The sequence below is a fragment of the Ictidomys tridecemlineatus genome, chromosome 13 (genome assembly GCF_052094955.1).
Source record: "Ictidomys tridecemlineatus isolate mIctTri1 chromosome 13, mIctTri1.hap1, whole genome shotgun sequence".
In the NCBI taxonomy this organism is placed as follows: domain Eukaryota; kingdom Metazoa; phylum Chordata; class Mammalia; order Rodentia; family Sciuridae; genus Ictidomys; species Ictidomys tridecemlineatus.
Window position 1 is genome coordinate 55445551 of NC_135489.1, and position 14617 is coordinate 55460167.

The following is a 14617-nucleotide window of genomic DNA, read 5'->3' on the forward strand; positions in this document are numbered from 1 at the left end:
AGCCAGTTCTTTTCTGTTCACAGAGTCTAATGAGACCTTTTCAATCACCATGATCATATCTGTCTTGTCTTTGTTCACTTGATTTCCTGACAGCCTCCTACTTTTCTTGTAGAACTTTCTTTCATATTCAAAGGGTTTTTCTTTTAATTACCTTTATGTTAAGAAACTGCAGATCCCCTCCCCCATTTTCGCATTAAATTTCACTCATCTACCGTTGAAGAAAAATGTATGTAGTTGGCCCTCTGTAGACCACTCCATATCCAGAGAATCAAGGTATTTGAAAATATTTGAAAAACATAACACCTGTACTAAGCATATACAGACATTTTTTTTCTTGTCACTATGCCTGAACCCTACAGGATAATGGCTATTTACATTTGCATTGCATTAGGTATTTTAAGTAATCTAGACATGCTGTAAAGTATACAGGAGTGTGGGCTTAGGTTATATGCAAATACTATGCCATTCTGTATAAGGGACTTGAGCATCCAGAATTTTAGTATATGTGAAGCATATTCAAGCCAATACAAGGGAGCTAAGAGGGACAATGTATGTGAGTACCAGGGTTCTCTCTGCTTACTGTTTTGCTCTGATAGAAGCCAATGTTATACTGTTGTGTACAGGTCAAAGCTGACCCATGGGTTGTTTGTTCTTGCTCTGTGACCAGTATTGAAATGAACAGCAAATCCTTAGAAAATGTTCATAGGAATTTGAGAGTAATTTTCTGTTCATTTCACTGAATCAAAACAAATTTGGGGCTTATGTCTTGTGTGTTTTTATTTCATTTTTTTTTTTAAAGCAATTCATGGTTTGTGGCATTTTGCTTAAATCTGTTCTGAGATGCACTGGATATTTGTCTAAAAAACTGCCCCATCATATATGGTTTGAGAAGCACAGCTCTAGTGAACTAAATTGTTATAACTGGTTGTTTCTGAATAGGTCAGAAGAAGCCCAGATGGCCCCATCAATAGAGTCGAGGTGTATGTTAACACTGATGGAACTTGTAAACATTTTATGGAGCTTTTGGATCCTAAATCCACATATTCAAAGGCATTATTATAAAGGATAAAATGAAGGCAAAATGGCCAAAGGGAAGGAAAGACCAATGATCAGTGTGCTTTTGCTAGAACTAAGAAGCTTTTAAAAGTAGATTTTGTAATGGCTTTAAAGTTTACAATATGGTGCTTCTCCATCAGCGCAAGTATTAAATAACTCACGCTGTAGAACAGAAAATGCTTCCTCTTTCGTTTGCATAGTTCTCAAACATAGGCTGAGAAATCATGCAGTTTCCTCAGCTTCCAAATCTAGAGCTTCTACCACACCATTGCAAATTTTAATGATGGGGTAGAAAGGAATAACTAATCGTATGTAGTTATTACTGCTGTCACAAACAATGATGGAAGATAGTCTAATCAAAAGCATTTGCCAATGGATATGATTAAGCTAAATTTAATTCACCCAAAGATTGGAGAATTTGAGCATTGCATGTTCTCAGAAGAGAGTTTTCCTCTTTGGGGGGAACCAAAATAATTATTCTTAAAAACCTTCTAAGTCTGCATCTAAAGACTGCCCCCTTTGAAGCTGGCTTCATCAACTGGAGCTCATTTCATTTGCCTGCAATGTTATATCCTCTACTTATGTACTAGTGACTTAAGGGTGTTTTGTTATCTGAACACAAACAGAATTTCAATGCTAATTTGAATTATGATTGCTTTTATTTTTTTGCCCAGTTGGAGTGCTTTTGGTAGGGGGAGAAAATTAAGGTAAGGAAATAACTACAGAGGGAGACCCAATTACTCTTTGAAAATGCATCTCCTTGTAGTCAAAATATTGAAATAGAAGATGAAAATTAAACATTCAGCCATATAGGGATATTGTTTAAAAACCACACTTAATGGTTTAAAATTGAATATCAGTGTTTTGAATTCTTTAGTTCTTTAAACATTTGTTGGTGAGTTAACTTTACTTTCATAGCAGATCAGTAATAAATTCACACTACTAAACAGTCCCTCTCCCTCCCTCCTGCAATTCCTTTCTACACAACTGTGACTTTCCTGCAGGGTCTGGGCTGCTAGACTTTGCTAAACATAAATGTTCACACTTGCTTTTGTAAACTCAGTGGATGATAGCAGCAAGTACTATCAGGATATACTCATGGGTGTGGAAATGTCACTTTCTGTATTTTAAAGCTATGAATTAAGTCCTGATAGCTGCAAACTACAATAAGATCATCCTTTTCCCCCAAATTCAAGGGCAAGATGAAACTAAAGGTTTTGTAATATTGCAATGCTAGTATTCCTGTTATAAAGAAAGGAAATTTAAAAACTACCACTTCCATGAACTAGGATAGGAACAGGTGAGTTGGGAGGTGGACAGGGAGAAACAGAGAAATAGATGACAAAGAATTGCAGATGATGGAGAGAAGCCTGTGTTTAGAAGGTTTGAGGAACCAACATCAACATAATGATGATCATCAGCATTTGTTGAACTTCTGTCCTGTGGGAAACTTTATCCTAAGGACTGTATCTACATTTATCCTTAATAGTGGAGTCTGCAAAGCAAAAAGAATATCATTCAGGGAGCAAACCCCAAGGAAAAGTGCTCTGAAAGGAGACTTTTCCCTAAAAACTTCTGTGTGTTGAGATCACAGTACTGGCCAGTTTGCAGACTATTTGGGAGAATGATACCTTTGCTAGGACCATAGAGAACAGTGTTGCATCCTGAGGGTCAGAACAAGTGGAAGAGGAACAGTGCACAGAGAATTTGTGTTTCTACCAATGCCACACATGTGTACTTAGAAAACCTCCTGCTAATTTCACAGAATCACACATTACAGAACAGGAGGAAACCTGAATTGGGGTTGATAACTCAAAACCTAAGCAGCTTTGTAGATAGAGAAATAAAAAAAAATAGGGATATCTCTAATTACAGTGCTGGCTCATCTGCGCAGAATCCCAGGGACCTTGTTCTTGGCCCTAAACTATAGTCTGCAGATCCTTCCTTCTGTCTGTTGAGGGTCTTAAATTCTTTTCCTTCAAATGGAGACTATATTCTGCCAAACTTAAAGATATGATCCAAAGTTTTTCTTAATCCTTAATCATTTTTCTCTTTTTTCCAAACTGAAGAAGGGAGTGAGTGAAGGCTTTAGTTTCCTTATCTGTTCTGCCTGTTTCCTGGGCAGCTTCACTGAGGAACTTTACTTGTCACTCTTGGTCTAAGAGAAGGGAAGGCACATCTTCAGGATATCTTAGCAGTGTTTAAATGCCATCATGGATTAATAAAGATTTCCCTTTATTGGAGACAAAATATGCCCCAGAGACTTTACATTTTCAAAAAATTGCACATGAACTCAAGGGACTTGTGTGTTCTAGGGAAGCCATTCCTGTTTGCTAATCTGCAGTACAGAAGCATACCTTTTTGTAAAACAGATTGCATTCTGACTCAAACAGTGATAAAAAAGGAGAAATGTCTGTATAAATTAAGGTCACTTAAGTAGTTACCCTTTTAGGTCAGGGGCATGTTCTAAGGACCCACAGTGGATAGTGGTGACATCTTGGATAGCACCAAACCCTAGAAACACTTTGATAGTTCAGTAGTCCCTTTGGTAACCTAGATGGCTCTAAATGACTAATGGGCAAGTAGCATGTACAGTATGTATACATTGCACAAGTGGATGCTGCATGTCCTGGGTGGAAAGGAGCCAGACAGCATGAAATTCCATCAAGCTACTTGGAATGGTGCACAGTTTAAAACTTTTGAATTATTTATATTTTTGAAATCTTTTCTTTAATTTTGTGGATCATAGTTGACCACTGGTAACTGAAACATGGAAAACAAAAATGGCAGATGAGAAAGGACTGCTATAATTATAACTTGGATTTTACCTGAATTTCACTTTGACTTCAAACATAAAGTTCTCTGTCTACTTTGGATAACTCAAAAAGCTGACTAGAAGGGAATGTTATGGTAGAATGGAGCACAGTGGCTTTAGCATTTTAAGACAGGCTGTGAAACTAGGAAAACAGTACTTTTGGACACCCAGGTAATTTCATGAAGAGCATATGGCAGCATGAGAACAGAATTTTCCCATCCTGAATTTTATCTGAGCCTCTTTCCCTGAATATGGGCAGTGCATATTTTTGCCATCCTATGCAGCTTGCCACGATTGTCTCCCAGAGTTGCCAAAGTTTAATTGATGGAAGCATACTCTTGATGGAGTGGCAGTACTATAGGTTTTGATGATTCAGAGGTGGCCTCAAGGTCCTGTTGTGCCACAACCCCAACAGTAGGAAAACACATGGTAACTACCTCACAAATCACAGAGCCCCAGATGACAGATTGTGCAATAAATCAGCTCACATTTTACCAAGAGCAGTAAAATATAATCTTTAACTCATGTTAAACACCAAAGACCTGCTTTGGATTTGTGATGGGGATAGCCAGCCCTGTATTTTTCAAAGATTTTCTTCTCCTTCTTTTAAATTCTTTTAAATTGTAAATTGTAACAGCCAAACCATTTCAGTGACTCTCTTTCTCTTTTCTTCCATTTATCCATCTGTCCTTTTCCTGGATGTCACTGTGTTGCTCAGGCTGACCTTGAACACCTAGACCCCAGTAATCCTCCTGCCTCATCCTCCTGTGTAGCAAGGACTACAGGCTCTTAATCATTTCTTAAATGTCTTTTTAAAGTTCTTCCTTATTACTGAAATACACATTCCATACATAACCCTTCCCTTTGAGCTGTGTTCTAATGGGCCTGACGTTCATTTTGGAATCATTGTCCCATTTTTAAAAAGCTACTATAATTATCCTTCACTGTTGTGAAGAGGTTCTTTTTTAAAATGTATGTTTAAATGGCACGTGAGGTTACTGAAGTGTGGTAGAGTGAGGAATGGGATGGAACCTCAGAGATTCAAAGTCATGGTTTTGCCGATAACTCACCTTAAAATCATCTGGAAAAATGCTTCCTAATCTCTCTGTGACCTCATACCTATGTATGTAAATGGCATTAAAACTAGCTCACCCCAGTGCAATGATAACAGCTATACAGCCTTAACAATGGCATTATAGTACATTTGTTTAAGGCCTATGAATAACTAAAGAATATCACCTATTTTTTTTTTTGGTCCTTATAATAATTTTTCTGGGAAAGGTAATCTTGTGTTGCTATTAGGGAAATCACTGCAGGTGAATAAGCCAAAAATTCCACACACTTTTTCTAGTGTGGTTATGTTATATTGTGTATAGCTATGTGGAAGTATGCACTAACACAAATATACACACAAACATACTTACACACACCACCTTGACCACTGTGACTCACAATGAGGTAGTTGTAAAAATAATATTCAGTTGGGACAGCAGCCTGCTTGTCCAGTAGATATTTGGAGTCCATCAACACCTGGGTGGTGTTTTTGTTTTTTCTTTAATTTTTATGCTCCAAGTGTAGAGGTCCTCCTTAGACTATTATTATTTTGCCTTACTGCTAAAAGGAAATAGGACTTATGACCTATTTTCTTTTATTTTAAGAATAATTTGCTTTTATACATTTTAAATGGTTTATAAAGCTCGTGTTTTAAAAGCACCACTCCTGATGAAGCAAGATATAGGGAACGCTCAAGTGCCAGGGTATATAGAAAGCATAGGTCCATCTGGAAACTGTTAAGAACTCATTGGCAGGTTAGTGCTGTGAGTGTCAAAGTACATGAGATTATGGAGATTTCTGGGAATGGTCATCTTCTGGGGGTGGCCATTATGCATCAGTGTGGTCAGTTCTACACCTTGTTGGGCAAATGCCCCCACTGTCAAAAAGTTACCTGTTACAGTAGTGACAGAGGGGTGGTGGTGTTGAACTGCAGAAGGATCATATTACATGAATCTTAGGGAGAATCATAGTGCCAATAAAGTAGGATGCCACAGACTATACTAATTTTTCTTTTTCTTTTTGTTTTTACTGGGATTGAGCTCAGGGATGCTTTACCACTAAGCTAAATTCCCAAACCTTTTAATTGTGAGATAGGGTCTCTAATTTGTGATCTTCTATCCTCAGTCTCTGGAGTAGCTGTGATTAGAGGTGTATGCCACTGCACCTGACCTGTTGTCTCTTTCTAAGTCATCTCAGGATATTAAAATTACCAAATGGTGGTACAGTTATAGAATAGTGCTATTCATAGAAAATTCTAAGAAGATGAGGATTTTTTATATCTGTGGTGCTGCCCAACCTGGTAGGATGTATTCACAGGTGGCCATAGAATATATAAAATGGTTGGAGTAACTGAGACCCTGAATTTTAATGGTATGAAATTTAATTTTAGTTGGTATAAATGTGGTCAGTGACTACCAGGTTGATCAAAGCAAGTCTACCGACATTATGCTGCATGCATATCTGTTATTTACAAGACTATCTGCAGTAACATCCTGAGTATTTTCCATTCACTGACCTTGAGAACACATTGGTAGTAGGAAAGAGCATATGGTGTATAAAAAAAGGTATGAAAGAAACTGGGGCTTTAAGCTTAAGTAAGATACATGGAATTTCAGTATCCACCCATGTAAATGGTGACAGATTCTCAGAGGTGATCATAAAGTAGTGTTTCAGATTGTAAGTCTCCCTTGATCTTGTTTCTGCAGGCTCTTTCATGCTGGTGAATGCATCTGGGAGACCTGAGGGGCAGAGAGCTCACCTGCTCTTACCTCAGCTTAAGGAAAATGATACCCACTGCATTGACTTTCACTATTTTGTATCCAGCAAGAGTAATTCTGCTCCTGGGTTACTCAATGTCTATGTGAAAGTCAATAACGGACCTTTGGGAAATCCTATCTGGAATATATCTGGAGACCCAACACGTACATGGAACAGGGCAGAACTGGCCATTAGTACATTCTGGCCTAACTTTTATCAGGTATGTGTTTTCTTTCCATTTCGTGTTTTGAAGCATCCTCTAATTTCTAAGAATATGAATTGTTTTTATATTAATATAATTAGAATGTAAAATAAATAATGGGTTCCTTTTAAAATATCACTGTAATTATTACCCATGCTATTTGATGACAAATGTCTTATGACTTTTTGAAATGAATAAAAATCCAATTCACATTTGTTTATGCACAACCAAAGCAATATCCCTCAGTAGGGCAAGCAGTGCTATGTGCAGGGATAGTTTACTTTCTATCTTGAGTTAGCCATGTTGACCCCTGGAGACAGTGCTTGATTCTTAAGGAAGATGGCTCTCCTGTGAATGGGTCTCAGGAGTGGATGAGTCATGAAGAAGTGAGCCCTTGTTGGGGTCAGCCTGTGAAGTGTGGGTTCCTTCTTTCACCCCTGGAAGCAGTGGGAACAAAATGCCATGTGGAGACCAAGTCCTTGTCACAGAGGGCTGCTGCCAAGTTCTGTTATTTTGGAGATTTTTTTTTTTTAGTTGTAGATGACACAATATCTTTATTTATTTATTTCAAATGGTGCTGAGGATTGAACCCAGTGCCTCACATGTGCTAGGCGAGCACTCTACCACTGAGCCACAACCACAGCCCTTGGAGACTCTTTTGAGAACCATGTTGCCCACTTTGAGTGAATTGCCCTTTAAAGTAAGACAAGCAGGAAGTCCAGGGCAGTTAAGAGCAGTGATCTAAGGTCACATCCCTCTGTCAGGGATGCTGCCACACAAGAGCATCCTGCTGTGTAACTAAAGGCAAAAAATAAGTGACAGTGGGCATTTGAGTTGCTTTTACTTTTTATCCATGACATCTTTTACAAATAGCTTGGTATCAAGAATACACAATTGATTTCCAGCTAAGAGGCAGCCTGAAGAGGATTGTGGTATTTTGCTGTTCTCTTTCTTAATTCCTTTGGCTCACTCAGGAGTCAGCTGGAACATACGTCTCAGATCATTTCTCATGTTCAATTAAGGTGCTTGGCTAGACTCAGAGACAGGAAACTAGATTTTTCAAGGGCTCCTTGTCTTCAGAATGGGCATGAAATGCACCCAGTAATACATCCTACAGATTTGGTGTTGATCAGTAACGATCTATCAATTCCAGATCCTTACCTGGGGGTTGATAATGGGAATAAGTGGGCTGTAAATTTCTTGCTTAGTTTATCTTTGTTTCCCTTTACTTATAGCAATTTTTAGTATTTATTAAATTACAATTAAATGTTTCTTCAGTAGAAGTGAAGACATAATGAAAACTCTGTTATTACACAAGCAAATTGTTAAAATCTTTTTTAAGTGCACATTGGCAATAAGTTTTAGAGTGTTAAAAAATTAGATATTTCTTAATTTAGGAATCTACATTAGAAATTTATCCTGAAAAAATAATAAAGAGTGATTGCAAATAATTAACTACAAGGATATTCTTAGCAGTTTATTTATAATAATGAAAAACAGAAACAGTATCATTTTCAATAATATTTGTTAATATGTGCTCTCTCAATACAAAAATTCATTTTTCAAACACTAAGAATAATTTTAGGGAAAAGCATTTAATAATGTATTTAGGCCTGTGTTTAAATGGATAAAACAGATACAAAGCAACATATTAAACTGTTACTCTTAAGTTTTTAAAAAAATATGTGATAAAGATCAAAATATGTCCTGAGGGCTGGGGTTGTAGCTTTTTGGTAAATACTTGCCTTGCATGCATGAGGCATTGGGTTCGATCCTCAGCACCACATAAAAATAAAATAAAGATGTTATGTCCACCGAAAACTAAAAAATAAATATTAAAAAATTCTCTCTCTCTCTAAAAAATAAATAAATAAATAAATAAATAAAATAAAGATATTGTGTTCATCTATAACTAAAAAAATATTTTTAAAAATATATATTCTGAAATCAATACATACAAACATGACTTCTCCCTAATTAGAGAAAAAACTGTGGTTTGATTCTTTTCCTTTGTGTCATCTGTCATATAAATTTCTCCAGTGTGCATGTACTGTTTTTATTCATGCAACAAAAAAGAGAAAAATATATTTCTTCCATAAGAATGAAAATATTCTATTTAATGAATACCTTCCTCTGATAAGAAATGTACTAGTAACCAATTGGTAATACAATTAACAAAGATAGTCTCTGGGACAAAGCTTCCTCCTTCATATGGTTAAAAAGCAAGCAGAGGCAAGAGGGGTTGGCCGTGTGAGTCTTTAGCAGGTTTCCCATGTTGGGTCAGGCTCAGAGGCTGAGTGTGATTATAAGGTTCATCTGGAGGAAACTTCTCATACCACTCTGGGATGTTCTCTCTGCCTTCTGAAACAGGTTACAGGTTGTTCCTCACCTCAGGCAGCGGCTGAATTGAGTCCAGTGGGACACATTGGTAGATAAGATCAGAAAGTATGTCCTTGCTGAATTGAGTCCAGTGGGACACATTGGTAGATAAGATCAGAAAGTATGTCCTTGCTAGAATTTGTTTCCCCTTTTTGCACCCCTACTGAGCCAATATTGTTAAAGAATGAGGATCTTTGGAAAACTCCTGTTCATTTAATCCTAAGTGTTCCATCATGTGCCCACCTTTGAAGTTTTAAAGGCATGGTGAGAGCAATAATTCCCACATATTTTCCTTTGTCTGTTGGGCACAAGTAAAAAATCCAAGTCATTACCCTAGTAACATCATCAGCCACTAGGCAAATGACACATTGTAGATAATAGCAGGAAACTTAGCACTGAGCTGTAGACCTTCAAACTGACATATAAGACCTGAACGATGTTTTCCAGTTGGGATGAATTGGACAAGCTGTATTAAAAGAGATGAAGTTAAAGGAAACCACCATCTAAAACCTGTATCCATCCCTAACCAGAAGTGTCAGATTAAGTAGAGAGGCTGAGATGAAAAGTCAGAACAATGAACTGTCAGGTTTGTGGGTGAGGTGTATGGGTGGGTGAAGAGCTTCCCTGGGCAGCTGACTCAGTTCTCATCCCGTGGGGTCAGCATACCCTGACAAAAGAGATAGCTTTTGTCACCTGATGTTTTTTAAAATGTGAGTTATACAAGAACCTATCGGCTATGGTATAATTTTTCACATAGATTTCTCTATAAGGAGTTTTGTACTAGCTTGAAGAAGTGAATTTGATTAGAGACTATTATATTTCTAATTTCAAAATATAAAAATAATTTTGGGTATTATGCATGTACACATACATGTGCGTAACATTTTCTTTGGGGCATAAAAACCAGGATCCAAATAAAGCATTCTTAGGATACTGATTGGCTTTTCTGGTCCTGAAAGCTGAAGATAATAGGACTTTGGTATCTGAAGACGGTCCTCTTGAGTAACCCACTCTGGGCACAGGGAGTCAGCTTGCCTTTGACAACCTCCACATTATTACATCAGTGTACGTTATAGAGAGTGCAAAAATTTAATATAAGGTTCATATGCACTTAAATGTTAGTATATTAAAATATATTTATGTAGTACTTGTTTCTACAGTACTAGTTTTCACACTAGTAAGGAGTGAGAGTTTGTTTTTTGTAATTGTCTGTTTCTCTGTGTGACTGGAGGTTGAACCCAGTTGAGACATGCTAAACATGTGTTCTATCACTGTATACCAGCTATTCACAACCCATAGTAAGTAGATTTGTTATGAGTTAAAATGGATATACAAACTGTTTTAAAGGCATCCCGCAGTATAATACTGTTAAGGGCAGCATCACAGCATAGTAAAAGAAGATACACTTTGGATGGACAGAAACAGATTTGGATAAGTCTTGCTGACTTACGAGGCTGACTTACTTTATGAGTCTCCCTTTCCTAATTATGGATTAAGTATAATGACCATGTAAAGTGTGAAGATGAAAGGAAAAATGCGTTTGTGATATGCTGGCCTTTCAATAAATGATGGCAGTTTGTTGAGCCACAGGCAAGATTTGTGGGACAGGCAGGATGATTCTGAGTTCAAAGCCAGCCTCAGCAATTTAGGGAGTCACTTAGCAATTCAGGGAGACCATATCTCTAAATAAAATATTTTAAAAGGGCTGGGGATGTGGTTCAGTATTTAAACTTGGATTCAATCCCTGGTACCACCCCCCACCCCCACCCCCGCTTCGATATTCTAGAACTGCTGTCCTACAAAATTGCAAAGTTAGGTTTCATGAGGGTTCTTGGAATTCTACCTTCCTGGACCTGTTGGGCCATATCCTGAAGAGCCAGTGCTGTAGGGGCACATTTGGGGACAGCTGTGTTTGTCATTTCCATCTACCTCCTGGGCTTCTGTCAGGAATGTCCACATCTCACTCAAGGATTGACCATGAAATGTGAAGTCCTTTTTCATCTTGGTCAGAATCTGAGCATTATAGTTGTTAGATTGGGGAAAGTTTTTGATCAAATCAGACACAGCTGTTCCAAGTTCTTTTGTTGAAGACTGTAGGTCTTCATGGGCATTTCTTGTTTTCATAGTCTTTCCTTCAATGTGATCTTTGTTAAAGACTTACAGAGCTTTGAAACATTTCTTGGCTGTGACCAAAGCTTTCTTGCACTGCAGTCATTTTATGTACCTCTTAACTCTTTCTGGTAGAACAGTATTCGGCAGGTACAGAGCACAGTGATAACCTGCATGAATACAGCTAATTACTGTTTCTTAAAACATAAATCGTCAAGTATGTGGTGCTTAAAACATATTTAATTCCTTAATTAATGTTTGTCCTAAGAGCTACTCCTTAGATCAGCCCTTCTGGGGATCAGTGGTAGTGGGATATCCATCCTTGGATATCCACATTGATTTCCTGTCATTTAAAGAATATTTTCGTTTCACATTCACCCTCTTGTTTTATTGTACTGATAAAAAAGCATAGTTCCCAATTTTGATTCTGCTTCCCTTTCTCCTCTCTCTTGTGTTCATATGTTTCAGGTGCCCCTGAAGCAAAAAGAGTCACCCATCGATTACTCTGGGTTCTCTCTAATCATGTATGCACCCACAGAAGCCTCCTGAATTTCACCCCTGCAGTCTCTCTCTCTGCTCCTGATTCCCAGCTTAGTTAGAGGCTCAGAAGGCAGGAGTCTTTTAATATAAATAGTGGCTCTGTACAGAAAAAAATGCATACAGGGCTCCAGGAACCCCTTAGTCAGGCCTCTCAGTGTAGGTAGAGGGCTGGCAATGAGGAACATGAGGATAAAGTCATCAAATGGGCGAGTCTTGGTTCAATAGAGCCTCCTTGTTAAAACAAACTCCTTAGATTTACTGAAGAGTCCTGGGAGAAGATTTGGCATGGATTCCAGCTGGGCCCTGCTCTAAATTCTTTGTGCAGCCAGGACACAAAGGAGTCTGCCTGTTGCAGGGAGGCTAAACCAAGATTTACCCTTTACCAGCTGACAGTTTTGCTGGTAAATGAGGAGTTGAGGGAATAGGAATGACAGGATCTTACCCATCCCTTCACATTTAGCTCCAGCTTTTATTCCCCACACAGCTGCCTGGTTTCTTTGCTGTATTTGCCTTCAGTCCCTTATTTCACTAGGAACCAGGTAAGGCCACGATAAGTGGCAGCAGGCCCACATCCATTTGCTGCTTAGAGATCATGTTTTAGAACTGAATAAATGAGTGTTTTCTAGTTGTGCTTTTCAAATCTAAGGAATTGGGAAGTATTAATTGGCCAAATGGAAAGAGACACTAGTCATTTGTCAATTTAGACAAAGTTGAACAGTCTTATTTTGCAGTCAGTTTCGGAGCTTAGGTGCATATCTGAATATCCAGGAGGGACACATGGTAGGTGCCCAGCTGGAGTCTGTACATTGATTTGGGCTTTTGCAGAGGCTAGTGTCCCCTAATGTCCACTTGGGAAATACTGATATGTCCCAGTTGAAAAACAACACATGCCTTGACTCCATAAATTCCCTTGTTAGGGCCTTTATTCTAAGTGCAGGACAATTGCATTGCTTACTACAGGACAAAGAGGGGAATTTGATAAGTAACTCTCGCTCTCTCAAGCAAGAAAGTGAAAGTGATTCTAAGCAATTGCACCTGAACTTTGCATTTTGTGCTTAGAAAAGATGAGCATTATATTTTAAAGACCACTGGGAGCACAGAGGTTGTCACTTTATTATTGACTCAGAACTGTACCTGGGAAAGTGTGATAGTCTATTCATCCTCAAAGACCATGTTTTATTTATTCATTTTAAAAAACTTCCCACATCTCTAAATTTCATTTTCAGCTTGTACTTCCTATTTGATGATCAAGGATGAGTATGCCTTCTATTTAGTCTCATACCTGTGTGAACAGCTACTTCCTGCTTATCAGAACTGTCACTTTAAACTTTCTCTACTTTTTCCTCTACTGTAATTTTCTTGTGAATTCCGTTTTATTGAATGAGTAGATGAGCTATGATAATAGCACTTTCTAAAGGGAAAGGGCACACAAGTGAGGAAAGTCATGCTTAATTGTAGCAAAACCAGAAAATCATTTAAGAGAATGCATGGAGGCTGGAGGTGTGGCTCAGTGGTAGTGATTTTGCCTACCTTATGTGAAGACCTGGATTTTATACCCATCATGGTGCCTGCCCACACATGTATACACATACACAAAAAGGAAAAAAAAAATAGGCATGATAAAGCATCAGTAATTAGCTCCATTGCAAATTTTGTTGTCCTTTGAGGGTCTTTACCTTTTTAAAACTGGATTTTATATTTTCAGTTGATACATCAATATAAATAGAAGCTTGAATGTTTGTTCCTGATTTCTTTTTTCTTTAAAGCTTTTTTAAAATACCTTTTTTTTTAGTTGTAGATGAACATAGTACTTTTATTTTATTTATTTATCTTATGTGGGGCTGAGGATTGAACCCATTGCCTCACATGTGCAAGACAAGCACTTCACTACTGAGTCACAATCCCAGCCCTTGTTCCTGATTTCTTAATGTGAGGAATCTTGTGGTTTTTGCTTTGGCTCTTTAATATTACAGAAACTGAGAGAGAGAGAGAGAGAGAGAGAGAGAGAGAGAGAGAGAGAGAGAGAGAATTTTTTAATATTTATTTTTTAGTTTTTGGCAGACACAACATCTTTGTTGGTATGTGGTGCTGAGGATCGAACCCGGGCCGCACGCATGCCAGGTGAGCGAGCTACCGCTTGAGCCACATCCTCAGGCCCCACAGAAACTTTTTTATAGTCCATATTTCTTTTTATTTTTCTTTTAATTTCTTTAACACAAACAACATAACATTTTAAAAAATGTGTAGGCCCCACATTTGCTTTTTACTTAAAACTGGAAAGGATCTAGCAGGTAATCTGCGTGAGGATAGACACATACCCCTTAATCCCCTGTGTTCTAGAGAATTGACAAATGACTTCCACTTGCACATTTTCCTTGGTGAGCATTGGTATTGGAAAGCAAATCCCTTTTCTTTGCTCACACCTAGAAGGGAAAGTGCAGCATGGAAAGCTAATTTTGCTCTTCACTGAAGCAGGGAGGATCGGGGGTCTGCAGTGTTGAACTGCTCCCCCCTTCACCTTTGGCAGGCATCTGAGGGAAGGCTGATGTCAGCCCTCTCTCAGGCCAACATTTCATGAGCAAAGGAGAGCACTAGTCAGTAGTTTAACCAGTTGTTTCCTATCTGACAGTAAATGACTTCCCCCAAAGTCTCTAAAGGCTATAGGATGCAGAATCTCCCCTCCTGAGACATTATTAGTTGAAGGA

General features: G+C 38.1%; 1 protein-coding gene across 9 annotated transcripts in view; it reads left to right on the forward strand.

The window, feature by feature from the left end:
- Window positions 1-14617, forward strand: part of Ptprm (protein tyrosine phosphatase receptor type M) — an 807906-nt gene that overhangs the window by 278898 nt on the left and 514391 nt on the right. For all 9 annotated transcript variants that reach the window (XM_021734384.2, XM_078030368.1, XM_078030369.1 and 6 more), the window contains exon 3: window positions 6631-6902. In XM_021734384.2, coding sequence (XP_021590059.1) covers window positions 6631-6902 — 272 coding nt within the window. The remainder of the gene's footprint in view (window positions 1-6630; window positions 6903-14617) is intronic.